The sequence below is a fragment of the Giraffa tippelskirchi genome, chromosome 3, assembly GCF_054371585.1.
Source record: "Giraffa tippelskirchi isolate mGirTip1 chromosome 3, T2T-mGirTip1v1.2.pri, whole genome shotgun sequence".
In the NCBI taxonomy this organism is placed as follows: domain Eukaryota; kingdom Metazoa; phylum Chordata; class Mammalia; order Artiodactyla; family Giraffidae; genus Giraffa; species Giraffa tippelskirchi.
In genome coordinates, this window is record NC_137277.1 from 154,831,643 (window position 1) to 154,858,005 (window position 26,363).

Consider the following 26,363-nt stretch of genomic DNA (forward strand, 5'->3'; position numbering starts at 1 on the left):
GCAATTTGAACTATGGTTCCTCTGCCTTTTCTAAAACCAGCTTGAACATCTGGAAGTTCACGGTTCACGTATTGCTGAAGCCTGGCTTGGAGAATTTTGAGCATTACTTTACTAGCATGTGAGATGAGTGCAATTGTGCAGTAGTTTGAGCATTCTTTGGCGTTGCCTTTCTTTGGGATTGGAACAAAAACTGACCTTTTCCAGTCCTGTGGCCACTGCTGAGTTTTCCAAATTTGCTGGCATATCGAGTGCAGCGCTTTCACAGCATCACCTTTGAGGATTTGAAATAGCTCCACTGGAATTCCATCACCTCCACTAGCTTTGTTCGTAGTGATGCTTTCTAAGGCCCACTTGACTTCACATTCCAGGATGTCTGGCTCTAGGTGAGTGATCACACCATCGTGATTATCTGGGTCATGAAGATCTTTTTTGTACAGTTCTTCTGTGTATTCTTGTCACCTCTTCTTAATATCTTCTGCTTCTGTTAGGTCCATACCATTTCTGTCCTTTATCGAGCCTATCTTTGCATGAAATGTTCCTTTGGTATCTCTAATTTTCTGGAAACGATCTCTAGTCTTTCCCAATCTGTTGTTTTCCTCTATTTCTTTGCACTGATCGCTGAGGAAGGCTTTCTTATCTCTCCTTGCTATTCTTTGAAACTCTGCATTCAGATGGGAATTTCTTTCCTTTTCTCCTTTGCTTTTCGCTTCTCTTCTCTTCCCAGCTATCTGTAAGGCCTCCTCAGACAGCCATTTTGCTTTTTTGCATTTCTTTTCCATGGGGATTTTCTTGATCCCTGTCTCCCGTACAATGTCATGAACCTCTGTCCATAGTTCATCAGGCACTCTGTCTATCAGGTCTAGTCCCTTAAATCTATTTGTCACTTCCACTGTATACTCATAAGGGATTTGATCTAGGTCATACCTGAATGGACTAGTGGTTTTCCCTACTTTCTTCAATTTAAGTCTGAATTTGGCAATAAGCAGTTCATGATCTGAGCCACAGTCTGCTCCTGGTGTTGTTTTTGCTGACCGTATAGAGCTTTTCCATCTTTGGCTGCAAAGAATATAATCAGTCTGATTTCGGTGTTGACCCTCTGGTGATGTCCATGTGTAGAGTCTTCTCTTGTGTTGTTGGAATATGGTGTTTGCTATTACCAGTGCGTTCTCATGGCAAAACTCTATTAGCCTTTGCCCTGCTTCATTCTGTACTCCAAGGATAAATTCGCCTGTTACTCCAGGTGTTTCTTGACTTCCTACTTTTGCATTCCAGTCCCCTATAATGAAAAGGACATCTTTTTTGGGTGTTAGTTCTAGAAGGTCTTGTAGGTCTTCATAGAACCGTTCAGCTTCAGCTTCTTCGGCATTACTGGTCGGGGCATAGACTTGGATTACCGTGATATATTGAATGGTTTGCCTTGGAAACGAACAGAGATCATTCTATCGTTTTTGAGATTGCATCCCAAGTACCGCATTTTGGACTCTTTTGTTGACCATGATGGCTACTCCATTTCTTCTAAGGGATTCTTGCCCACAGTAGTAGATATAATGGTCATCTGAGTTAAATTCACCCATTCCAGTCCATCTTAGTTCGCTGATTCCTAGAATGTCGATGTTCACTCTTGCCATCTCCTGTTTGACCACTTCCAATTTGCCTTGATTCATAGACCTAACATTCCAGGTTCCTATGCCATATTGCTCTTTACAGCATCGGAGTTTGCGTCTATCACCAGTCATTTCTTTCATATTATTGCAAAATGTGCTCTGCCATGATGTTTTCGATTTAAATATCCTTGTTAGTTGTGGATGTTGCCTTTTACTCTCAAGTTGTAGGAGGTTTTATTTTTATCGCTCCTACACCCTCCACTTCTTTCATCGTTTAAAGTGCAGTTTGCAAAGATACAAAAAAAAAGATGAGACTAACCTTTGTTGCTGTTTCAAATACAGTATGTGTGGTAACTGAATCTAATTTATCTGTAATAGTAAACCATGGAGTAGTTATTGGCTGTTAGGCCATGAATTTCGACTGATTGTTTTGTGTATTTTATACCTGTATTTAAATATTTATTTGGGGAAATATTTCGTCTTAATGCATATTGAAAAGTTCAGTTGGATTAGTATAGCATTTATTTATTGAGCACTTGGATAATGCTAGGCACTAAGTAAGGCACCAGATGGAGATGCACTCTTTTATTTGATTTTGAGTCCCACATATGTATATACTGCTTTCATTTTACAGAGGAAACTGTGGCTCTACGAGACTAAGAGATTTGCCCAAGTTATATAGCTGTTGATTTTCAGAGCTGGGCTTTGAGCCTTGGTCTGTTGGTGTGTCATTATAACTTGCTGTTCTTTTCTAACCATAAGCATATCAATAACAACTGATTAGTTGATTAGAAATAAAACAAAACTTACTCTTAGTTATGTTCAGCTGTAAAATCTATTGCATTTGAAATAGGAAAATTAATTTTTGTGGTTTCAAAGCTATAAGGAGAATATGTGTATGCATTATTCAAGATATTAGAAAGAAAACCATGTCTTTCTTTTCACTTTTCCTTTTTTTCTTTAATTGTAGGCTGCAAGACCTTTTCCAACAAGAAAAGGGTAGGAAGCGGCCTTCAGTTCCTCCAAGTCCTGGAAGACTGAGACAAGGTGAAGAAAGCAAGGTAATGTTTTGTCTTGGGGCCTTCATTGTGGTAAATACAATTAATTTCTCTTATAACACTTAGAAGTGGTAGTTTAATACATACTTTATTGATAATGTTAGTGTTTTTAATTTTGAAGCTGTCAGGTTTCTTGGTGTGACCTGGATTAATTTTTTTTATCTTTGCCTGAAATAAAATACATTATAATTCATTTATTTGAAATACTTATCAAAAGCTGCTGTCTACTGGCATCACTGAAGATAGCATCACAGAGGCAATAGGTGCTGTAAAGGAGAAGGTGTGGATGCACTGGGTGTGTAACAGAGTCCTATTTTATTATGAGTTTTGAGTGTTCTTTGTGCTTAAGTGAGTTTTTCTTAAGAGGCTGCACCAGGTTAGTTCTATATGTTGATTTAATTAACCTTTCCTAACTGTATTAGTTTTCTCTTGCTGTATAACACCTTACCTCAAACTTAAATCTTATCTCACAGTGTGTCAGGACTCTGGCAGAGTATATAGCTGGGTTCTTTGCTCAGTCTCACGGCTGAGATGAAGGTTTGGCTGGGTTGGTTATCTGAGGCTCAGGATCTTTTTCCAGGCTCATCTAGGTTGTTGGCAGAGTTCAAGTCTAGTGGTTATAGGACTGAGGTCCCCCTTTCATTGCTGGCATTTGACTAGAGGCATGTCTCAACTCCTCGAGGCTGCCTGATTCCTTGCATGTGGCCTATTTCATCTTCAAAGCCTACAGCAGTGGATTGAATCCTTCTCATGCTTCAGATCTCTTGAGTTCTTCTGTGTCTAACCTCTGGACACAGATTTAAAGGACATGTTATTAGGTCAGACCCACCTGCTTAATTTCCCTAGGTCAGGCCCACCTGCTTAATTTCCCTAACTGATTTGTGATCTTACATACATGGTAGAATCCCTTCACAACAGTATCTGGATTCATGTTTGATTGAAGGTATGTGTGATGTGTGTGTGTGTGTATGTGTCTCAGGGTGTGTAGTTCTTTGGTATCATCACCAAATTCTGCTACTGTGCTAACCATGAACAGGTGAATTAATGTCAGTATATTTTAAGGACTTAATATTCTGATACCATGAGGGCTTTTGAGAGAATGTTGCTTTTTGTACAAGTGTATAGTACTTGTAGGAGAGTATTTTCATGGAATGATGGGTCCAAGTGCCTTAGATCTTTGTATTATTTAGGAACACTGTGTCACTGAATTCTCCTTTTTGTTTCATAAATAACTGTGTAGGAATCACTTTTCCTTAAAGTTTGGATGAGAGTGAGAATTATGAAGATGATTTATTAGTATTTCCAAGTAGTCTGGGACCGTTAATAGCTCTCATACACTGTTAGAGGCCTTTCTGTTTGCCTACTAATGAAACTGCAAAGCTAGTGCTGTAAGACATGGAATTGAAAATATAAAATCAGTCAATAGATGATTTTCTTTTTGAAAGATTGAAAGTTGATATGAAAATCTGTAGCACTGCCTTTGTGTTTATATTCATTCATTTGATAAATACTTATTGAGTGCTTTTAGACATTGTTCTGAGTGCAGGGCTCTCAGGGTTCACAGACGTGAACACAAAAGTTCACATTTGTGAATGAAAGCCATAGTTAACTGTTCCCATGGAACTTTTGTTTATGAGACTGACAATAAACAGATGAACCAATAAACATTTAAAAAACAAGTGAAAACAAAAATGTGAGGAAAAAATTAACGAGAAATGGAGAGTAATGCCAAAGGAGTTGGTGATGATGAGTTATTTTATATAGGATGACCAGGGAGGTCTCTGCTAAAGTGAGCAAATCAAAGGACATTGTAAGTAGTGTAAGAAATGACTTTTTAATGACATTGTACACAGGGCTGACAGTCATTTAAATATATATTTTATCAATGAACTGTGGGACTTGAGAAAGTCCAATGGATAATAAAAGGTTGCTGGGCTTAATGGATAATCATAACTAGTTCCTGGATATTTTAATGGATCTGTGAGCTACTGTTTAGAACAGTATTCTCAAAATGTAGTTCAAGAACCCTGGAGGTCCTAGACCCGTTCAAGGGCTCGGAGAGATTTCCCTTTATGAACTGCATAATTCTGTGAGGCTAGATTATCTTTATAAGTTCAGTCATAATACAGCTCAACAGATTAAATGCAGAAGTCAGAGAGGAATTTAACTGTCTTCTATTAAAAGAAGACTTTAATGTCTTCTAGACATTGAAGTATTTGTAAAAGCATAAAACAATGCCACTCTTCTACCAATTAAAAAAAATCTGTTTTTAATTAAAATGTTGTTTATAGTAATATGTAATGGGTTTATTATTATTTTTAAATGAATCAGTATTAATAATTCTTAAGAGGTTGAAAGCATAAGATTAACTTTGTTAAAATTTTTATTAGTGTTATTTTAACATTTCCTTAAGAACAGAATATTTCCTTCTCTACAGATAAGTGCAGTGGATGCATCTCCACGGAATGCTTCTCCAGGACTTCCAAATGGAGAAAAAGGTTAGTCCTTGAGTCTGGTGATCACCTGTCATTGAATTTAAAGACGTTTCTTAGTCTAGAAGTTGTTTTAAACACTAAATTTTGAGAATTTTTTCTGATGCAGTTGGTCAGAGACATTTTTTTCCTTGCTATAAAGCATTTGTAAGCAGTGTCAGTTTAAGATTATTATAAAGTACATGGCCTAAATTAAGATAGAGAAATAGATGATCAATAGTGAAGTGAGTGAAAGTTGCTCAGTAGTGTCTGACTCTTTGCAAGCCCATGCACTATACAGTCCATGGAGTTCTCCCGGCCAGAATATTGGAGTGGGTAGCCTTTCCCTTCTCCAGGGCTTGCCCATCCCAGGAATCAAACCCAGGTATCCCTCATTGCAGGCGGATTCTTTACTAGCTAAGCCACCAGGGAAGCCCAAGAATACTGAAGTGGGTAGCCTATCCCTTCTCCAGTGGATCTTCCCAACCCAGGAATCGAACTGGGGTGTCCTGCATTGCAGGCAGATTCTTTACCAGCTGAGCTACCAGGGAAGTCAGATGATCAATAGAGAAGGCTGCTTTTTAGGGGAAGAACAGAAAGATAAAAGGAAACTGAATTTCTGTCTTACTTGTGCTACAGTTAAGTCCCTGGTTTCGTAGAAAAAAAAATCGGACAAAGCTTAGTTGACATTTTTATATCGCTAAAATCTTTTCTAGACTTAAGCCTGTTTTTCCTCAATATTTCATTGAATAACTTGGTGCCGCTCTAGGAAATTGGAAGGGAAATTTACTTAGACTATCATGGTAGAACAAAAACTCAACTTGGAATTCTTGGCATTTTTCTATTATAATTAAGTGAATTTCTCCCTTGAGAATAAACATGTGATTTTTTTTCCCCTCAGTAGTGTCATAGTCATAATTTCATTCCTTGTTAAATTGAATGAACAAAATAGGTAGGCATTATGAAAGTGAAAGTTGCTCAGTCGTGTTTGACTCTTTCTGACCCCATGGGCTGAAATTAAAAGTTCATGGAATTCTCCAGGCCAGAGTACTGGAGTAGGTAGCCGTTCCCTTCTCCAGGGGATCTTCCCAACCCAGGGATTGAACCCAGGTCTCCTGCATTGCAGGCGGATTCTTTACCAGCTGAGCCATCAAGGAAGACCAAGAATACTGGAGTGCGTAGCCTATCCGTTCTCCAGCGAATCTTCCCGACCCAAGAATCAAACTGGGGTCTCCTGCATTGTAGCAGATTCTTTACCAGCTGAGCTACTAGGGAAGCCCAGGCATTATGGTCTAGTGCAAAGAATATTGGAGTGGTACTAGACTTGGTTGCCAGTCATCCTTCTGTCACTAAGATCTGATTGTGGTCAAGTCATATAACCTGTCTGGATTTTTGTATCCATTTCTAAAATTTCTGAAATTCATTTGTGAAATGACCTACGTAACTTAATATTTAAGAAGCTAAAATTCTTTGGTTTATGAAGTAGAAAAAGGTTTTGGCATTTTAAAAGCATTATTATTAGGTAGAAATGATGTAATGTTTTAAAGTGACTCATTTGCATGGTGTTTTTCTTTAGAGGACCGCTTCTTGGCCACCCTGTCCAGTCAGAGCTCTACCAGTTCCCCCCATCTCCAGCTGCCTACTTCTCCTGAAGGCGTGCCTGAGCAGGCCGTGGGAGGGCCCCCTGAACTCGATACTGCCAGCAGTTCTGAAGGTACAGGTCAAGTCACTATTTCTGTACTTCGTCCAGTAGAGACGAACACTCTTGAGTGCTGGGATACAATGCTTTCGTACCCCTTGGAATTAAAAATTTTTCCTGTTGAAAGTGCTCTTTTAGATGTAGCTTTTTACCATATCCTTTCTTCATTTGCACTGCTTGACGTGTGACTGTCTTAGTAACAAAATGCTATTCAGCCTTATCTACTTTCTGGGAATATTATTAATATTTTCTAAAGTCTCATAAAGCACACGATTATTCCCTTATAAGAAAGAAAGAGAAAATTGCAACCATTTCTCCAACGACAGACATTTGTTTTGCCAATAATAGATGTATGCCTTTTCCCTCTCTTTCCTTGCCTTCTGTTTAAGCACCAACTACTTAATTGCAGTGTAAACTTTAATCGTAACTTTTAAATTGTGATTAAGCTCAGATATAATAGCCACAGTGCTCATAACTGAGTTGAAGTGGAAACAGGAACAGCTGGGACTGAGTTCATGCATGCTTAGCCAATAATTTCACCACGGCTGCTGCCTGGCCCCTTGAGGGTAAGAGGCCATTGATTGCAGGATGACCTCAACTTCAAACATGTTGAAATGTAAAAAAAATAAGCCCCTTGGGGTCAGAGCTGTGTATGCTTCACAGTTGCTTCCTGTTAGTCATTATTCCTAGATCAAAAATTTTACACCATAGTTGGTAATTATGGTGTGCCCAAGTCTGTGTTCCAAAAAGGAAAATAAATATAGTTGACACTTTATAGTTTTACTCTTCCTGAGTATTAATATGTAAGTAGAATATTTTTCATTCTAGATGTATTTGATGGACATTTGCTGGGATCTACAGACAGCCAGGTGAAGGAAAAATCAACCATGAAAGCCATCTTTGCAAATTTGCTTCCAGGAAATAGCTATAACCCTATTCCATTTCCTTTGTAAGTATTATGTAAGCCAGTGGCTGTTGGATGGTTTTGTTTTCACTTCATTTTAAAGATTTCTCTATGTATATACTCTCCGTATTTAAATATGTTTATTTAACTTTATATATGTATTTCTCAATCCAAAATTATCCTCCATTACCGTAAAAGAGATGTCTTTTTGTATAATGTACTTTGTGGAACATGTAGTCTTTTATATTAACAGTAGATAAGTAGATTAATAAAGAATTGCTTATATATATATATATACACACACATATATATACATTTTAAAAGATACACTGCTACATTGAGGGCAGGAGGGGAAGGGGGTGACAGAGGATGAGATGGTTGGATAGCATCACTGACTCAATGGACTTGAGTTTGAGCAAACTCTGGGAGATAGTAAAGGACAGGGGAGCCTGGAATGCTGTAGTTCCTGGGGTCACAAAGAGTCAAACATGACTTAGTGATTGAATAACAACAGTTGATCTCATGATCATAAAAACATATTGCTGATTGTATATGAGGGTATTACTGACCCAGTACTTTACTGAGACATGGTGCTTTTCTAACAGTGGTGATGAATTGCAATGGCCAATGCAAATTTTTGTGTGATCTTGTTTGTACCAGGTTCTCTCACAGTGGGGGAAAAACATAGACTGGCTGTGAGAGTTTTTCTTCCACTGGTTGACATGTCTGGCTATCAGCTGATGATGCTTGCTCCAGTGAAATAGATGTATATCCAAAAGATGGACCTTTGTTCTCAACTGACTTCTGTATTTGTTTATTTAGTTAATGTTTAAACTTATGGAATGGCAGCTTTAGTGCCTCAGGATGTAGAGAAGGATCAATAAGGGAAACTCTTGCTCTCAGGAGTTCATGTCTTGAGCTGTATGTTCTGTGATATAAATGTGTAAAAGGCCTCTGTTTTCTCTGCTTCAGGCTTGAATAGTTTATGTCATTTACTGCTGGACTAGTGGGTACATTTCCACAATTTCCAGAAGACTTTTCTTTCAAACTTATAGTAGAACAAAATCTCTTAAACTTCTGCTATTCATTGTAAATACTTTTTGAGATAAATATGGCACAACGTCTTGCCAACATGGAAAACTTTGTTTGATGATTCCAAGACCCTCTGATTTGAAAAACAGTTCTGATAATTTTCAGTTGCCTTTAAAAACTTCCTGTTGATCTATTTTCCTTGACTGTTTGTTCAAGTTCTGGCTTAATTATGTTCATGTAATTGTGCATTATTTAGTTAACTTAAAATTGTCCTGAGATTTACTTGTAATTGTGCTAATGGGTCGTATATGTGATTTTCTGCTAATTTTGTTCTGATTTATATGTTTTTGAGCAGTGATCCTGATAAACACTATTTAATGTATGAACATGAACGAGTGCCCATTGCAGTCTGTGAGAAGGAGCCCAGCTCCATCATTGCTTTTGCTCTCAGGTATTACTCATGGGGCTTTTTCACCTGTATTTGTATTTTTATATTTTATGTGTATTTATTTATTAATTGCTGTATTGTTGAGCTCTGTTACATAGAGTAGAGCAAAATATAAGTAATTGTAAAGTAGTAAATATAAGTATAGAATATATATCCTTTGGGTGCGACAGTTTATTCTTTTTGTATCTGGTAATGTACTGTTTACCCAAATGTTAACAGGATGATTCTTAAGCAAGCCCCTAATAATTAAGTTAACTAGGCAAGTTATTTGCTAATTCTTATATCCTCTGTCCATTCTCTATATTATAATACATGTCCATTGTATCCTTTCCTTTGGTTTATTTGTTGATAAAATAATTTGAAACATATCTGCATTATATCCTCTGAATATCTTTTTTTGTATTCTTCATTCATTTCCTTCCTTCTTTCCGCACATAGAAGGTAAAGTTTCCTTAGAGTAATGCTGTTCCTATGCCTTAACTCATTTACATGTCCACAGTTATGTGTCTTAAAAGAAAGACCCCTGTTTAAAAATCTTTATATATTGAGTCTCAAATAACAAAGCTTTTTAATCTTAATTTTGTCTTGGCAGTGATAGTACCTAGTTTAAGTAGAATCTAAGATGTTTAATGAAAAAAGTTTTTTTTCCCTATTGAAAGACATTGAAATTAAAATTTTATTTTTAATATTGGTTACAAGTTGCCCACTTATTCAACAAATATTTGAATGTTGCAATGTGTGGTATACTAGGTACTGGGTATAAGGGGTAAACAAGATTTATAGACTTCAGCATTTATGGAGTTTAGAGTTACTATTTGGATAATAATGAGTTTTTTCCTTTAGAAGATTCCATATGATACATTTTTTTATCATTGCCTTTTGATGTTCTTGAAGTATTTGCTTCTCATTTTATTGGTAGTCATACTACATGAGTAGATAAGAAAGGTGGGAAAGTCAACCCCCAAAAATAAGTGTTTTGTACCATTAGGAAGCAGGTTTTCTAGCTGATGTTACCTTTTTCTAATATCTTGGAAAAATAATAAATGCTCACATCTGATTTATCTAAATCAGGGTTCCCAGGCTGCTAGTTGGATTTTGTTGGACAGTGAGTGCAACCTTAAAAAAAAAATTTTTTTTTCTAGAAGTTTAGTACTTTTAAGTTGAAAAGCACTCTCAAGTACCTTTCCTTTCTATTACACTAAATGGTGAAGTTCCATGCTTTTCAATTAGCTGTTCAACCCCTGAAGGCATTTGATCTAAATGTTAGTATGGAGGCCTTCACAATCATTGTTTAGGATATTGAGTATGGTTGGTGTGAGAAGAACTGTACAAAAAAGATCTTCACGACTCAGATAATCATGATGGTGTGATCACTCACACTCAGCTAGAGCCAGACATCCTGGAATGTGAAGTCAAGTGGGCCTTAGGAAGCATCACTATGAACAAAGCTAGTGGAGGTGATGAAATTCCAGTTGAGCTATTTCAAAACCTGAAAGATGATGCTGTGAAAGTGCTGCACTCAATATGCCAGCAAATTTGGAAAACTCAGCAGTGGTCACAGGACTGGAAAAGGTCAGTTTTCATCCCAATCCCAAAGAAAGGCAATGCCAAAGAATGCTCAAACTACCGCACAGTTGCACTCATCTCACATGCTAGTAAAGTAATGCTCAAAATTCTCCAAGCCAGGCTTCAGCAATACGTGAACCGTGAACTTCCAGATGTTCAAGCTGGTTTTAGAAAAGGCAGAGGAACCAGAGATCAAATTGCCAACATCCGCTGGATCATCGAAAAAGCAAGAGAGTTCCAGAAAAACATCTATTTCTGCTTTATTGACTATGTCAAAGCCATTGACTGTGTGGATCACAAACTGTGGAAAATTCTGAAAGAGATGGGAATACCAGACCATCTGACCTGCCTCTTGAGAAACCTGTATGCAGGTCAGGAAGCAACAGTTAGAACTGGACATGGAACAACAGACTGGTTCCAAATAGGAAAAGGAGTACGTCAAGGCTGTATATTGTCACCCTGCTTATTTAACTTATGTGCAGAGTACATCATGAGAAACGCTGGGCTGGAGGAAACACAAGCTGGAATCAAGATTGCTGGGAGAAATATCAGTAACCTCAGATATGCGGATGACACCACCCTTATGGCAGAAAGTGAAGAAGAACTAAAGAATCTCGTGATGAAAGTGAAAGAGGAGAGTGAAAAGTTGGCTTAAAGCTCAACATTCAGAAAACTAAGCTCATGGCATCCAGTCCCATCACTTCATGGCAAATAGATAGAGAAACAGTGGAAACAGCGGCTGACTTAATTTTTCTGGGCTCCAAAATCACTGCAGATGGTGATTGCAGCCATGAAATTAAAAGATGCTTACTCCTTGGAAGGAAAGTTATGACCCACCTAGATAGCATATTAAAAAGCCGAGACATTACTTTGCCAACAAAGATCCGTTTAGTCAAGGCTACGTTTTTTCCAGTGGTCATGTATGGATGTGAGAGTTGGACGGTGAAGAAAGCTGAGTGCTGAAGAATTGATGCTTTTGAACTGTGGTGTTGGAGAAGACTCTCGAGAGTCCCTTGGACTGCAAGGAGATCCAACCAGTCCATCCTAAAGGTGATCAGTCCTGGGTGTTCATTGGAAGGTCTGATGTTGAAACTGAAACTCCAGTACTTTGGCCACCTGATACGAAGAGCTGACTCACTGGAAAAGACCCTGATGCTGGGAAAGATTGAGGGCAGGAGGAGAAGGGGATGACAGAGGATGAGATGGCTGGATGGCATCACTGACTCAATGGACATGGGTTTGGGTAGACTCCGGGAGTTGGTGATGGACAGGGAGGCCGGGCGTGCTGTGGTTCATGGGGTCGCCAAGAGTCGGATGCGACTGAGTGACTGAACTGATTGACTGGTGTGTTGGATTATATTTTGTACTATTTTTTGGTGAACGTATTGACTTTCTTCATGAAGCTTATACTTAATAACTTTTGTTAGTTAACTCTAATGTATTTGTCTAAGTACATTAGATGTGGATGCTTATAATGTTTGTGTTTCTATAATGCAAAGCTTATTCTAAAGCATATGATTTACTTTAAAAGAAGACCTTAATGTTTAACATATTTCAACCTGTTTCTATCCTAAGTTGTAAAGAATACCGGAATGCCTTAGAGGAATTGTCCAAAGCCACTCAGCGGAACAGTGCTGAAGAAGGGCTTCCAACAAACAGGTGATCTGTGATTGAGGAAAATTTATTTTAATTGAACTATATCATTTTCTAGGTCTTCCTACTTTTAGTTTTGTTACAGCTTATTGTTGATGTAAAAGTTTCTAGAATATAATCAGTGGCACTCATTTTTTAGCCAGTAATTGACAGAACAAAATTCAGGTATACAAAAGACCTTAAAAAGGCCGCTAGGTTACAGTTTTCTTATAATTGTCATAGAAGTTCAAAGTGTATTGCATATTTAAATTTTTAAGTTCTCTTTGCTGTTTTCGTTTAAAAATATTAACTTTTGAAACTGGTAAACTGCCTAGCTTTGTACTTTAAATAATTTATGAATTTTCCATAACAATTAAAGATCTTAACAGCTAAAAAACAAAGCATACCTCTGCCAAACCAGCTCTTTAAGTATTTTCCGTATTTTAGATATTTGAGACAGAAATTGTCATAATTGTCACCATTGACTTATGGGTGCTATAATATAGCTCTGATAGACTTGAGAAAAATATCTTAAGACCCTATACTCTTATAGCTTTAACATTTTTATTTTTCTTAAAAGTCTAGTATACATTTCAAGATTTTTTCTTCCATGCTAACCTGTGTTTATATAAATTATGAGCCAGATTTCTGATATTGTGGGTGGGGTTAGGTGGAAAGTAGATTAATATAGGAATTAGAGTACTTGTTATTTTGTGTTTGAATCATATAAAACCAACTTTTCTTCTGTTTCTTATTTTAGTACTTTAGACAGCAGACCAAAGAGTAGCAGCCCAATTAGATTACCTGAGATCAGTGGAGGACAGACAAACCGTGCAGTAGAAGCAGAACCACAACCAAGTAAGATTACAAATGGAGAAGTACTTTTGTTTGTAATTGTGGTTTGAAGAAGAAAACACATTAAATAAGAAATGCCATCTGGCAAGAATTTATTATTTCTGATCTTTGAAATATAATATGGATGTAAAATTTTTATATATCTTCTTTTGTGTATATTTCACTTTTCTTTGATTTTTAAGTTTTTGAGTTTGAAATGCCTAGAAGCGTTTCGTGCAAAAAGAAGCAGGATCGGCCTTCTTGGCTAGAGCTTTCAGTTTAAAGCATGCAACATAAGAAATATAACATTAGGTTTTTTGTTTGTTTTTGCAGCATTGTTGGCATTGTGAAAAGAACTTTTCATGTCTTATCTCCTTTAATTCACACAATAACCCCATATTTGACGTATGTCCATTTTTTAGAAAGTAAGTTAAGACTTAGATTAAGCACTTTGCTCAAGGTTACACAGGTAGTGGGGAGCAGGGATTTGAAGTTGTTTCTCTTTGACTTTGTCAGCTAGGAATATTCCCTACAAGTAACAAAAAACCCAGTTGGTGATGGGCAGGGAGCCTGGCATGCTCCAGTCCATGGGGTCGCAAAGAGTTGGACACAATTGAGTGACTGAACTGAACAGAAAACTCAAATGACTACTGAGGCTTAAACCAAGGACAGTTTATTTTTCTAAAATAGCAATGTCTGCAGATGGGCAGTTGCTGGCACTGGTTCAGCTACTTGGCTTTGTCATGACAACATAGGGGTTAGTTCCTCTTTGATTTCTCTTAAATTTTACTCATGGTCAGAGTTGTCTCACTCTAATGTCTGCATTTGAGGCAGAAGGTAGGGAGGTACAAGCTTCTGCTCTTCCCTTTTATTAGGAAATTCCCTTTCCCTTTCAGTCTCATTGGTTAGAACTGAGTCTCATGGCCACCCTTTCCTGCAGAGGAGACCGAGAAAGTGGTGAGCAGCATTGTCCTGGCTAGTTTATACAAATCATGATTCATTTCCTGGGACTCTGCATGCTGCTGCCCCAAAGAAAATTGGAGCTCTGTTAGCAAGGAACAAGGTGGGATTGGATATTGAGGAGACTGTGATAGTATTTGCCACCCTAAGTAAGCACTTAATGATGGAGATTTGGTGTGGATTTTGTTAATGGTAAATGTGCAAAGGGCTTCCCTGATAGCTCAGTAGGTAAAGAATCTGCCTGTAATGCAGGAGATCTAGGTTCGATTCTTGGGTCAGGAAGATCTGCTGGAGAAGGGATAGGCTACCCACTCCAGTATTCTTGGGCTTTCCTCGTGGCTCAGCTGGTAAAGAATTCGCCTGCAATGTGGGAGACCTCAGTTAGATCCCTGGCTTGGGAAGATCTCTTGGAGAAGGGAAAGGCTACCCCAAAATTAGGATCATACATATTAATGATATGATGAAGCTCAAAAGGAAGAATAAAAGTATAGAGCAAGCTTTAGTGATATCTTTGGTCATCCTGTACTACTTATTTTTGAAAAATGCTAAAACTCAAATTATATATTTTGCTGTGTTAAAATATAGGAACACAGATGATATAAATATGTTACTTTTAACTTTGAATTCTCGTAACTTGGAATACTGTTTTGTATTAGTTTAATGAGCTGTTTAGTTTAGGTTTAAGAACCTAGCCCTATCTTAAACTTGTTGCTTAAGATACTATGACAGCCTTTGAAAGAAATTTTTTAAAGTCTTTCTCTATATTTAATAATTTCTCACATTTTGATATGTAGCTATCTGAACATTGTTTTTGATAATAAGAGTGCTTTATTGCCCCCTAAAGCCCCCATAAACCATGTGGAATAATTGTGCAAATTAATCTATCAGTGTTACTCTTATTTATTACTTTCATATAATGGTTACTGCTTACACAGGAATGAGTTGAAAATTTTTATTTTTCTACCTGCAGTGACCTGTACTTAATATGTTACCTCTTATTTTTAGCCAAAAAGGCTTCTGGAATGTTGTCCTTCTTCCGAGGGACAGCAGGGAAAAGCCCTGACCTCTCTTCCCAGAAGAGAGAGACCTTACGTGGAGCAGATAGTGCTTACTACCAAGTGGGGCAGACGGGCAAGGAGGGGACGGAGAATCAAGGCATTGAGCCTCAAGGTGTGTTGAAGGAGACCAAATGGCTTGTTCTAGGCTTAGATTTACTTCAGTTGGTTATGTTCCTTGCAGCCTTAAGTAGATGCTTCTACTGCAGAAACCAGGGCCTTCCCGCTCTTCTCACACCGTGGTGGGGTAGAGTGGGAAAAGCCTGGTGCTGGGAGAATCCAGCTGGTTTCAGGTATCACTGTTCTCACTTACTGAGTGGGGGAATCAGAAATCCTTACTTGACATACCAATAAAGTGGAAAAGCAGTATCTTCCAAGGTTTACTGAGGACTAAGGGACATTACGCATCTGTCTCACTGTGTAGCTCACAGTGTATGTTCAAATGAGGTCATCCCATTGCCGTCACAGACATCCCCTTTCTTCTCCAGTCTCTGTAAGGTGGAAGCTACTGATACCCATCTTCATTTAGGTATTTAAAAAAATAATCTACCTGATGCTGTTTGAATACAGGGTTAGACCAGGAGTCAGATAACTAAGCTGGCCTGTCTTTGTAAATAAAGTTGTGGTGGAACACAGATACACCCTTTCATTTACTTACTATCTGGCTGCTTTCCCATTATATTGGCAAGTTGAGTAGTGGCAACTGAGTAAAATACTTACCATCTGGCCCTTTAAAGTAGTTTGGCAACCCCTGGGTTACAGCATGAATTCGTGGTTTAAAAAATAGAAACTGCATGATACGTTTTCATTAATAATTAAGATCTGTGTTTAGTATTCTGTAGGCTGTGATCCTTAGAAGGCATTGGTGCTTTGAAAAAAAAATTGTTTTGAAATGGGAAACTTAGAGGACGACTTGTTCTTCTAGATGTTAAAATATGTTACAACTCTACAGTACTTAGAGTTAAAATGTATTACAACTCCACAATAATTGTCTGGCAATAAGTTTGCCCGTCACGTTAATCAAATAAAAAAAAACAGCTCTGAAGTAGATATTAGTATATTTTCTATAGTGTACATATATCTTAGTATATGATAAAGAAAGCATCTCAGAATATTGGGAAAGCATTACCCTATACACAGGGAAAACTGGTCATAAACTCTGGTAAAATAGCCACAGAAAGTCTTGATGTTAGAGTTGAGTAAGTTTATTGCTATCATAGGGATTATTTAACTATAAGAAAAATTATTCTTCAATCTGAATTCTCTGATTTTTAATCTAAAAATTGATCTTTCAAGAGGTACATACATTTTTATTGTAATAATTTACAGTTAATTGTATACATGATGCTTGCTTGAGCGTGGCTTGACTAGGATAATACTAATTGACTTAGTATTTAGTTTATATCAGGGAAAAAGAATATACAAAATGAACTGATAACTGCCTAAAACTTTGGCTTTACTAATGCTGTTAAATCTTTTAGATGAAGTAGATGGAGGAGATACACAGAAGAAACAACTTACAAATCCTCATGTGGAGCTTCGTAAGTTGAGATAAATCTCTGGTTTGGGGACCCAGGACTATAATTGAACAAACTCCACTATTTGAAGCTCCTAGCTTCACACTAGATAAATATCCTATTTCTTGAAATGAATACTAAGTCTTTGTGCTGATGAGCATTTGTTTCATCTAGATTTAGTTTATAAAGTATATATTTAATTTAAAAGGAAATCTATTTTGTAAATTTAACTGAAATATAATGTAATTTATAAATTTTAATTTAATTAGATATCTAAGGTTTGAATAATTTGTTCTTGTATAATTTAAAGCCACAGAGCCTTACCAAGGCATCTAGAATTGTGTGTACATGTTATGTTACCCAGAATAGTAACACATACAGTGAAATTTAAGATGTAACCATACAACAATGAAAATGCAGTAACCAGCATAAAATTAGAACTGAGTCTTGTTTTATGTTTGATTTTTTTTCTAGAAATATGTAAGGGTGGTCCTAAGGTGCTCTCTTAATCCTTCCTGAAGATAACAGAATAGTGATAAACAGGGATGTAGTAGACTTAACATGAAAAATACTATCATGGAGAAAATTAAATGCTTGCATTTGGTGTGGGGTTGGGGAGTGGGCAAGAAGGAAAAGATATTTCTGATTCAGAAGAGCTTTTTTCTAAAAACATTTCTGTTTATAGAATTTTCGGATGCCAATGCCAAGTTTTACTGTCGGCTCTACTATGCGGGAGAGTTTCATAAGATGCGAGAAGTGATTCTGGGCAGCAGTGAAGAAGATTTCATTCGTTCCCTTTCTCACTCTTCTCCGTGGCAGGCCCGAGGAGGCAAATCAGGAGCTGCCTTTTATGCTACTGAAGGTAGGCCTTTTTGCTGTTGTTGTTTAGCAACAGTTTAGCAACTGTTGCTCAGTTGTGTCCGACTGTTTGTGACCCCATGGACAGTAGCCTGCAAGGCTCCTCTGTCCATGCAAGACAGTAGCCTGCAAGGCTCCTCTGTCCATGCAAGAATACTGGAGGCAAGGATTTCTCCAGGCAAGAATACTGGAGTGGGTTGTCATTTCCTTCTCCAAGGCCTTTTTGATCATTAGCTAACTAAGCCGCATCCATCTTTTTTCCCTTGGATAATTTATGAATCCCTTGAACTGAGGTAATGTGATGTGTGATTTGGCAAACATGTTTTTCTTTTTATGCTTGAGAGGATGAAAGAAGAGCATTGAAAAGATACATGGTGTACAGTGTATAATGAAAAACAAGTATTGATCAAATCCCTACTAAATTCTTTCTAGTCCCGAGTTTTCCACATGTAAATAGTAACAGAGAACTTCTAGAAAACTCACAAGGTACCTCAGAGCTGATTGGAGAAAGATAAAAATAGAAACATTTGACTTGAAAACTGGAAGGCCAAGTTGTTAACCTGCAGAAGTTTACAGCAGGTTTGACCATTTGTACTACATGTTGAGTTCTCCATACTCACTGAAAGTGCAGTTACTTGAGAAAATGCATCAAGAAAGATGTGCTTGATAGGCACTTTCATAACTGTTAGTTCCTGGATTTCTAACAAAGGAGTTTGTAACATTTTACTTGGTAGTTTTAAAAAGTAGATCATCTAGCTATGACTTCAAGTGTGCAACTGTCAAATGTAGAGTTTTCTTGACTATGTAAATTCTTAGAAGCCCTTCCAAACCTTCAACTTGAGAACTGTGTTCTGATCAAAATTTTCTCAGTGTTACCATATAGAAAATATCCCTTCAAAACATGAAGTGAGCAAGTCATTTAGGATTCTTAGAATGATTTATTTTAGATTACCTCAGTAAATATTGCAACTGAATAAATGTGAAATTTTTGCCTTTTAGATGACAGATTCATTTTGAAGCAAATGCCTCGTCTGGAAGTCCAGTCTTTCCTTGACTTCGCACCACACTACTTCAATTACATTACAAATGCCGTTCAGCAGAAGGTAGAAACCCAAACCCTGATCTGTGACTAGAGTTTACTGGTCTATTTCACATCCTGAAAGTCCTAAGGGCCGTCTTCTCTATGGTAATAAGTGAACAGAATTGTACTTGAGAGGTGTGGCAGAAAGCCGGGATTTCAAACTTTTCCCTACTTGTATGTGTGTGTGTGTGTGTAGTTTGCCCACTTGTCATTAAACACTGACCCTTCCAGTGAGAATATGAAGGAGTCATGTAGATTTTTTTTTCCATTTATGGGTTTGTTGCCCTTTTTTGGAAAAATTATGTCATAATAAAATATGTGAATTTTAGAAATTGTGAAGGATTATCCCTTGGGAGAATATTAAAGATCTAATAATTTTATTGGCATTCCTGCTTTACTTGCTTCATAGATTCAGAATTTCTTTTAAGGTCTCCTGACCATATTAATAGAAAATCATGCCTGGATAATAAATGAATAATCCATATATTGATAATAAATTATAAATAATCCTTTTTAAAAATTGAAATATAGTTGACTTACACTATTGTATTTGTTTCAGGTATACAGAATAATGATTTGGTATTTGCGGATTATACTTCATTATGGTTTATTATATGATAATGGCTATAATTCCCTATGTATTACTATATGACATATCCTTGTTGCTTTTCTGTTTGATACAGAATAGTTTGTTATTCTCATAGAAGAAATTTATCCCTCCCCCATTCCTTCTCTGCGTTGGCAACCACAAGCTTGTTTTATATTTCTTAAGTCTGTTTCTGTTTTGCATGTACATTCATATGTGTCTAAATTTTTTAGATTTCACATATAAGTGATATCATACAGTATTTATCTTTCACTGACTTACTTCACTAAGCATAATATTCATAAATAATCCTTTTTGATAAGAGGTTATTTTTGTCTTTGCTGAATTAGAGGCCTACTGCATTGGCCAAGATTCTTGGAGTTTACAGAATTGGTTATAAGAATTCTCAGAACAACACTGAGAAGAAGCTAGATCTCCTTGTCATGGAAAATCTTTTCTATGGGAGGAAGATGGCACAGGTAAGGATAATGGGCCATGCAAAGTATTTAGCTGCTGGATCCCTTTGTACTTCTGGTTCCTAAACATAATGACTTAGAGAATACCATGGTATTTGATAGTAAATATTAAACTTTGGTTACTAGGTCAGCTTTAACTTTTGAGTTACTGAACCCTGTAGGAAAGAATAAAGAGGAATAGTGTGGACTGGTCCTAAAATTTAACATAACCAATATCCTAGAAACACAGAATTATCGAGCAAGAAGGCAGATCCAATGGGTCTGGCCATTTTAAAGATGAAGAAACTGAGGCTCAGAGGAAATGAGTACTTTATCAAGGTCTCACAGCTCTTCCTAGAATTCGGGTTGGTCTAGATTCTAGAACAGTGCTCTTCAATGTGTTGGTCTTTGAACTGTTTCCAGTCTGTGGAGCTAGGAGCTTGTACTAGAATGTAATTTAATGCACTGCTTTCGAGACAGTCTTGCTATGGCAAAAGCAGCTGCTGAACTAAACTGTAGGTTTAATGATGTAATCAGTTTACATTCTGGCACCAGCTTCTCTTTCATCTTGAGTCAGGAACAACTGACTAGCAGTGGTCTGTAGAATACACCTCAGGTTCCACCAGTCTAGTTCCCAAGGCCCCTGACTAGCTAGCATTGCTTTTCCTACTGTCTAGAAATTCCTAGAAATAGGCTGTTGCTTCTGCATTGTCCTTTATAATTGCACAGTTTTGATATCAAAACTTGAAATTCCCTAAGACTGTTTGCATCTGTTTTTCAAACTGCTTTATGATTCAGCAATATATTTTTGGAATTACTTGTTAATGTTTCTTATTGTTGATTAAATGGGTCAGTATATTTCTGACATATTTGAATATTTGGGTACCTAGTTATTAGTTTCATATGATACAGTTATATCACCATGTGCTTTTTGTATTATACCAATGTATACATTCAATGACTTACATAAGTTATAAATTTTAAAGTTAAATATTAAAGTGTTTATAAGGGTAGTGGCTGCAAGGAAGCTTTCTGCCTTTTAAATTTAATTATATTAATTAACCATTTGTAGCAACTCACATAAATGACAGAGAATTTTCTTTCTGCTAGGTTTTTGATTTGAAGGGTTCACTTAGGAATCGAAATGTAAAAACCGATACTGGGAAAGAGAGCTGTGATGTCGTTCTTCTGGATGAAAATCTCTTAAAGATGGTTCGAGACAATCCTCTGTATATCCGTTCTCATTCCAAAGCTGTGCTGAGAGCCTCGATCCGGAGCGACTCCCACTTCCTTTCTAGCCACCTCATTATAGACTATTCTTTGCTAGTTGGGCGAGATGATACCAGCAATGAGCTAGTAGTTGGAATTATAGGTATGTCTGTGAGCATGTCTTATGTGCAGTTCATGATTGAAGCCAGAGTAATCTTTGAAGACTATACTGAACCTGGTGTAGTAATAGCTTATTGAATGTTTTCACAAACTCATTTGAAATTTTAAAAATAATAGTTTTTCTGTTCTAGTACTTTTATTCAGATTCCCTCATTTCCAATTTCATTATCTTTATCAAAAATATCTGTATTCAGGAATTTACTTAGGATGAAGCCCTGTGAGGTTGTTATGAGATTTGGAAGAATTAATATGGTAAAAACTCTTGGGACAGCCCTTCACATATTGTCTGCACCTACAGTATTGCCAGCACTCAATGTTAACTAATGTAGAAGTAATAGCAGTGGTAATTGTGATTATTATCTGCTTATATTTATTAAGAGAGTTTTTACTGCTAATCTCACCCCCTGCAACAGATTATATCCGAACATTTACCTGGGACAAAAAGCTTGAGATGGTTGTGAAATCAACAGGAATTTTAGGAGGACAAGGTGAGCGAATTTTTGTTCTGTTTACTCTTTAAACTGTTCTCATTATGTTCCTCATCAGTTAACATATAACAAATGGATACGTCAGAAAAAATTATAAAACAACTGGTTATCTTTGACTTTATCATCATTTCCAAGATGATCACATAATAAAAGGAATTGTTTTAATGGGGAAATACGGGATCTTAAATATGTGTTAAGATGTGGTGCCTGCTGCATGCTCAGTCGTGTCTGACTCTTTGTGACCCCCTGGACTGTAGCCCGCCAGGCTCCTCTGTCCATGGAATTCTCCGGGCAAAAATACTGGAGTGGGTTGCCATTTCCTACTCCAGGGGATCTTCCCGACCCCAGGATCAAACCCACCTCTCCTGTGCCTCCTGCATTGGCGGGTGGACTCTATCACTGCATCATCTGGGAAACTCTATTAAGATACCAGAGGTTCTCAAAATGAAAAGTTAAAGAAAGGCCAGAGTTCCTGAACAGGAGGTTGTCCTGATTTAACACTTGAAGTCCTTTAAGTTCTCTGAGCACTGAGAGCACCAGGTGTGCTTTCAGACATCTCTCATTTCTAGGCAAGAGCATCTTTTAAAATAAAAAAGTCCTATCAGGAAGGACCTGTCCCTTGTCATGTCGCACAATGAGCACCCTCTGTTTTTTCTGAGCCCATCATAGTGTGTGTGTTTACAGGACATGGCATTTTATGTTCGTTTACATGAAAGAACATAGCTGTTGAAGTCAGTGGTCTGGTCAGTTATGTAACAGCTTCCTTTTTCCCTTTACCCTTTCATAATCCTAGGTAAAATGCCGACCGTGGTCTCTCCAGAGTTGTATAGGACTAGATTCTGTGAAGCCATGGACAAGTATTTCCTGATGGTGCCAGACCACTGGACAGGCTTGGGTCTGAACTGCTGAAATGAAGCACATACTCTGAAACGGACCAGGAGGAAAAGGGGGCCTGGAACCAAGGACCACAAGTCAGCTACATGTTTTATTTCTTTGTCACATTCACCACAGTGTGCAAAGGCCTTTCAGTTCTGAGGTTGGGTAGGCCATCTGTAGCTGAAGAGTTGAAACTCCATGGATTTGCACAAGTTAGCTATCCGTGGGCTGGGAAATTGCACAAGTATTTTGTTCACATAAGCTGAAACCTAGATTCATTTCAAAGGGCTGAGGACAAATGTATGGTTGGAGATGACATCGGTTGAACATGACATGACATGACATCGGTTGTCATGTTTGCTGACAATCCTGTTAAGCAAACAGTGTCTCATAGATTGTGACTCTCCTGGCCTCACGATGGATACATTCTTTATCTGGAAAGGATTGGTAGAGCTGGTGAATTTTTCTTGTGTTTCTTAACGTAACAATTTAATGTTTGTCTATTATCAGAATTTCTGAAACTTTAAAACAATTCTGAATTATTCTATCAATGGCCAGTTAAACAGATGGATGCAAGCTGTTCTTGTTGTGCTGAGGAATTTGACTTAAATTGGGAATCCTCTCGTGTTCTGTATCTTGCCCTGTTTTCAAGTATGTTTGATATTTTTCAAGTTCTGTCACTTCTTGTCTGTGGGTGACAGGAGGCCACAGCCATTAACTTCAGGCCTTTTTCTGGAGCTGTTTTTTAAGCCTGTTTACAACTTTTGTGCAAGTAACATGCAGAACTGCACTTGTCTGCACATGCTCATAGTTAGGTTTTTCTCCCACTTTCAGGGAGATATTACTAAATGAGTCTAAAATGACTAAATCCCCAAAGGGATAATTATTAATGGAAGATTATTTTTAATCTAAAAAGAAAAATTAGGCCTGATCCAAGAAATTGGGTGAGGGAAGCACTCGCCTGTTCTTTGTAGAGATAAAGGACCTGTAGTGTATTACAGTATACTATAGGTATAACTAGTAATTTATGTTGCATCTATAAAATTAAGATGTTTCCCATATGGACATCCTTTTTCTCTAACTTTCTGTACGAATTTCTAGGCCAGTTCTGACTGTTGAGAAATGTTAAGAAATAAGGTATTCTTAGTAAGAAACTCCTTGTTTAATAGTTTTTGTTTGTCTAAAAAGTGATCAGAAGTACTAAACTACGGCTAACAACACAACCCCAGATACTTTCTCTTGGCTTCTTTCCATAATAAGGCTAATTTGGGGATTTATAACATTTTAAGGTTTCCACTTTTTCAGGCTTCCCATAGTAGCATGTTTCTATTGCAACTTTCACATAATAAGAAAAAATCTGGATACATTGCAGTTACAGAGACTTAAGTTTATGAAATAGAAACATTTTGGAAAGTTTACTTGAGAAAATGAAAGCATTAGTTTGGTGTTTGGTGCTTATTAGAAACATGGTTTGCACTAGAAACAAGCTGACCAAGGACTTCCAACTGATCTGATGACAAACATTTTTTTTTTTTTAAACATACGGTGTGCCTTTTGAAGACTACAAAGCCCTGATGTTGGTTTTGATGTCAAAGACCAGTCCAGGACTGGAAGATGTGGAGATATTTACTTCTCTCCTGTCTAGGAACAATGGATACTGCATCTCATTTCAAATGTAAACGTGTCTGGCGTCTCTGTTTATTTTTTGTGTCAGGAGACTTAGGGTTGTTTACCCTACCCATTGTTCACACCTCTAGGCAGGAATGCTTCCAGGAGAAGGTGTCTTCCCCCAGATGCAATCAGATTGTTTCTGTTTTGGTCTCAATACCATCTGTACAGCTTGAATGCTCCATTGGAATAGGTCTTGACAATAATGTGTCTTCTTGATTTTGGTTTCCTTGTCCATGACTTGAAGAACCAATTATTATTATTATTTTTTTAAGTACTGCTGTTGCTTAGGTGTTTTTGTGGCTAAAAAATTCCAGTGTAATGTAATCTGAAGCAATACCTGTTCCCTTGCAAGGGTGATCTGTCCATTTAAAACTGTCTTAATGAAGGGAAAATATAGAACTTAATTTGTCATGAGTGGTAGAACTGTGTACCTGGCCTCTTGCTGCTCTTATTTAGGCCACTACCAGATACATAAGGCTTTTCAAATACCGTATACTCTGCGTTAGGCACCGAGTGACTGTTTACCTCTGTTGAATTCCCCACTGAGGCCTGGAGAACCTTGATGCTGAAAAATTAAGAATGAGGAAGGAATCTTAATACTTTCTTCTGTAGCATAGAAAACAAATTCTGAGAATAGTTGATAGCAGCACAAGAAAGCTATATAAACATGTTGCATTGTATAAAAATCTTCCCTACAGATATGAACTGTTTTAATGCCATCAGAACTAAAAATATACAGGATTTCCTTTTCCTTGTTTTCTTTTTTACCCAAGTCTGAGAAAAATAAGGGGAATAAACTGTTGCAAGCCCTTTTGTAGTCTGTTGAATGTTTTAAATTTATAGATACTCAAATTTTCATACAGAATGTCCTACTTATGATTGTTCCCTTGATTCAGCAAGTGAGTGGTTTTCTAGCTTTGGCTTTTATTTGGTATTGTAAATAGTAGGGTTGTATTGGTTTTTGTGGCATTAGCTTCTCCTTGGCTCTTTACCCATTAATGGTGGACTTATATAAAACTGCTGAGGAAAGTTATCTACCTACAGAAAGTTTGCTTTAGCTAGCAGAGTGCAGACCCTTGTGAATGAGCCTGGTGGTAAAACATACTAGGCCATTCATTATTCCTCAAGTGTTAGCATACCGACTTAAGCAGTATTCAGACCATCTAGTGCAATGCCTTTTTTGTTTGTTTTTGTAACACGGGTGCAGTTGTATTATAGAAAAATAAAAATTACAATCCTGAGCAGTTTTATTAATGCTGCTGCTGTGCTGGTTTTGTAAAAAAAAAAAAAAGTACATTATGTCTTTGACAGGTTTAACGAGAGAAATGACATTGTAAATCAGAATAGCGTCTTTTAATTTAATATGAAAAATCCAGTTAACAATATTGAAAATACTTAGTGTATTATATTGTATATATTTCTCTACTTTGGTTCCAGCTGTTTTATATGATTGACATGTTATTTAAGAGATAAAACTGCCTTGACCTTTTGGAGACTTAACACTGTAAAAAGAGGACTTACAATAAACTGAGAATCAACTTCACTTTGTTTTGAATCTGCTTGAGGAAATTAACAAGAGGAGATGGGGGTTGGTGCCTAAGCCTAGCCCGGGCCCAGCTGTGTTGCCCTCTGTTCATTCTGTCCTCCTATTGGGAGAATCGATGCCTTTCTCTAATAAATAACCCTTCTCTATAGATCTAAGAAAGGGGGGTGCTAAATCCTTGTGTTCACTTCACCCAGTAGGGCCTGGCCTTTTCTGTTCATCTCCTTTTCCTCAGTTCTTCTGTGTTCCCTTAGGGCGCTCAAGAAAGCTCAGCCCTTGCCCAGCGGGGAACGGCTGAGTCCACCTCCAGGGCAGGCTCTATTATTAGTTGTTCCCACTCTTCACAGGGTCCCTGAAGAGGATCCAACAAACTGCATCCTGCAGCTGTAAGCACGGCAACTCCCACCCACCATGGCTGGGACTCACCTGACAACAGCGAGAGCCCCTGAACAGAGTGGGTGGCTCCTGCCCCCAGGGATGCCCGGGTGGCCTGTGCCTACTTCCCGAAACCCCCAACTGTGGCAGAAAACTGTTCATTGGATTTCTTTTTCCTGTGGTTTTTCTAGTCTCTATTTTATCTCTGCCCTGATCTTTATTATTTCATTCTATCTGCTCAGTTTATGTTTTGTTTATTCT

General features: G+C 37.5%; 1 protein-coding gene across 6 annotated transcripts in view; it reads left to right on the top strand.

The window, feature by feature from the left end:
• Positions 1–26,363, top strand: part of PIKFYVE (phosphoinositide kinase, FYVE-type zinc finger containing) — a 99,700-nt gene that overhangs the window by 59,982 nt on the left and 13,355 nt on the right. For 4 of the 6 annotated variants that reach the window (XM_081578178.1, XM_081578179.1, XM_081578180.1 and 1 more), the window contains 15 exons: positions 2,575–2,665; positions 5,100–5,160; positions 6,710–6,847; positions 7,661–7,781; positions 9,124–9,219; positions 12,358–12,441; positions 13,175–13,272; positions 15,214–15,378; positions 16,745–16,804; positions 17,466–17,642; positions 18,638–18,741; positions 19,656–19,784; positions 20,871–21,132; positions 21,563–21,637; positions 22,431–25,727. In XM_081578178.1, coding sequence (XP_081434304.1) covers positions 2,575–2,665; positions 5,100–5,160; positions 6,710–6,847; positions 7,661–7,781; positions 9,124–9,219; positions 12,358–12,441; positions 13,175–13,272; positions 15,214–15,378; positions 16,745–16,804; positions 17,466–17,642; positions 18,638–18,741; positions 19,656–19,784; positions 20,871–21,132; positions 21,563–21,637; positions 22,431–22,546 — 1,777 coding nt within the window. In that variant the 3' untranslated portion in view covers positions 22,547–25,727. Of the gene's footprint in view, positions 1–2,574; positions 2,666–5,099; positions 5,161–6,709; positions 6,848–7,660; positions 7,782–9,123; positions 9,220–12,357; positions 12,442–13,174; positions 13,273–15,213; positions 15,379–16,744; positions 16,805–17,465; positions 17,643–18,637; positions 18,742–19,655; positions 19,785–20,870; positions 21,133–21,562; positions 21,638–22,430; positions 25,728–26,363 lie in introns of those variants that run through there. The other 2 variants (XR_014079076.1, XR_014079077.1) reach the window with 2 other exon arrangements.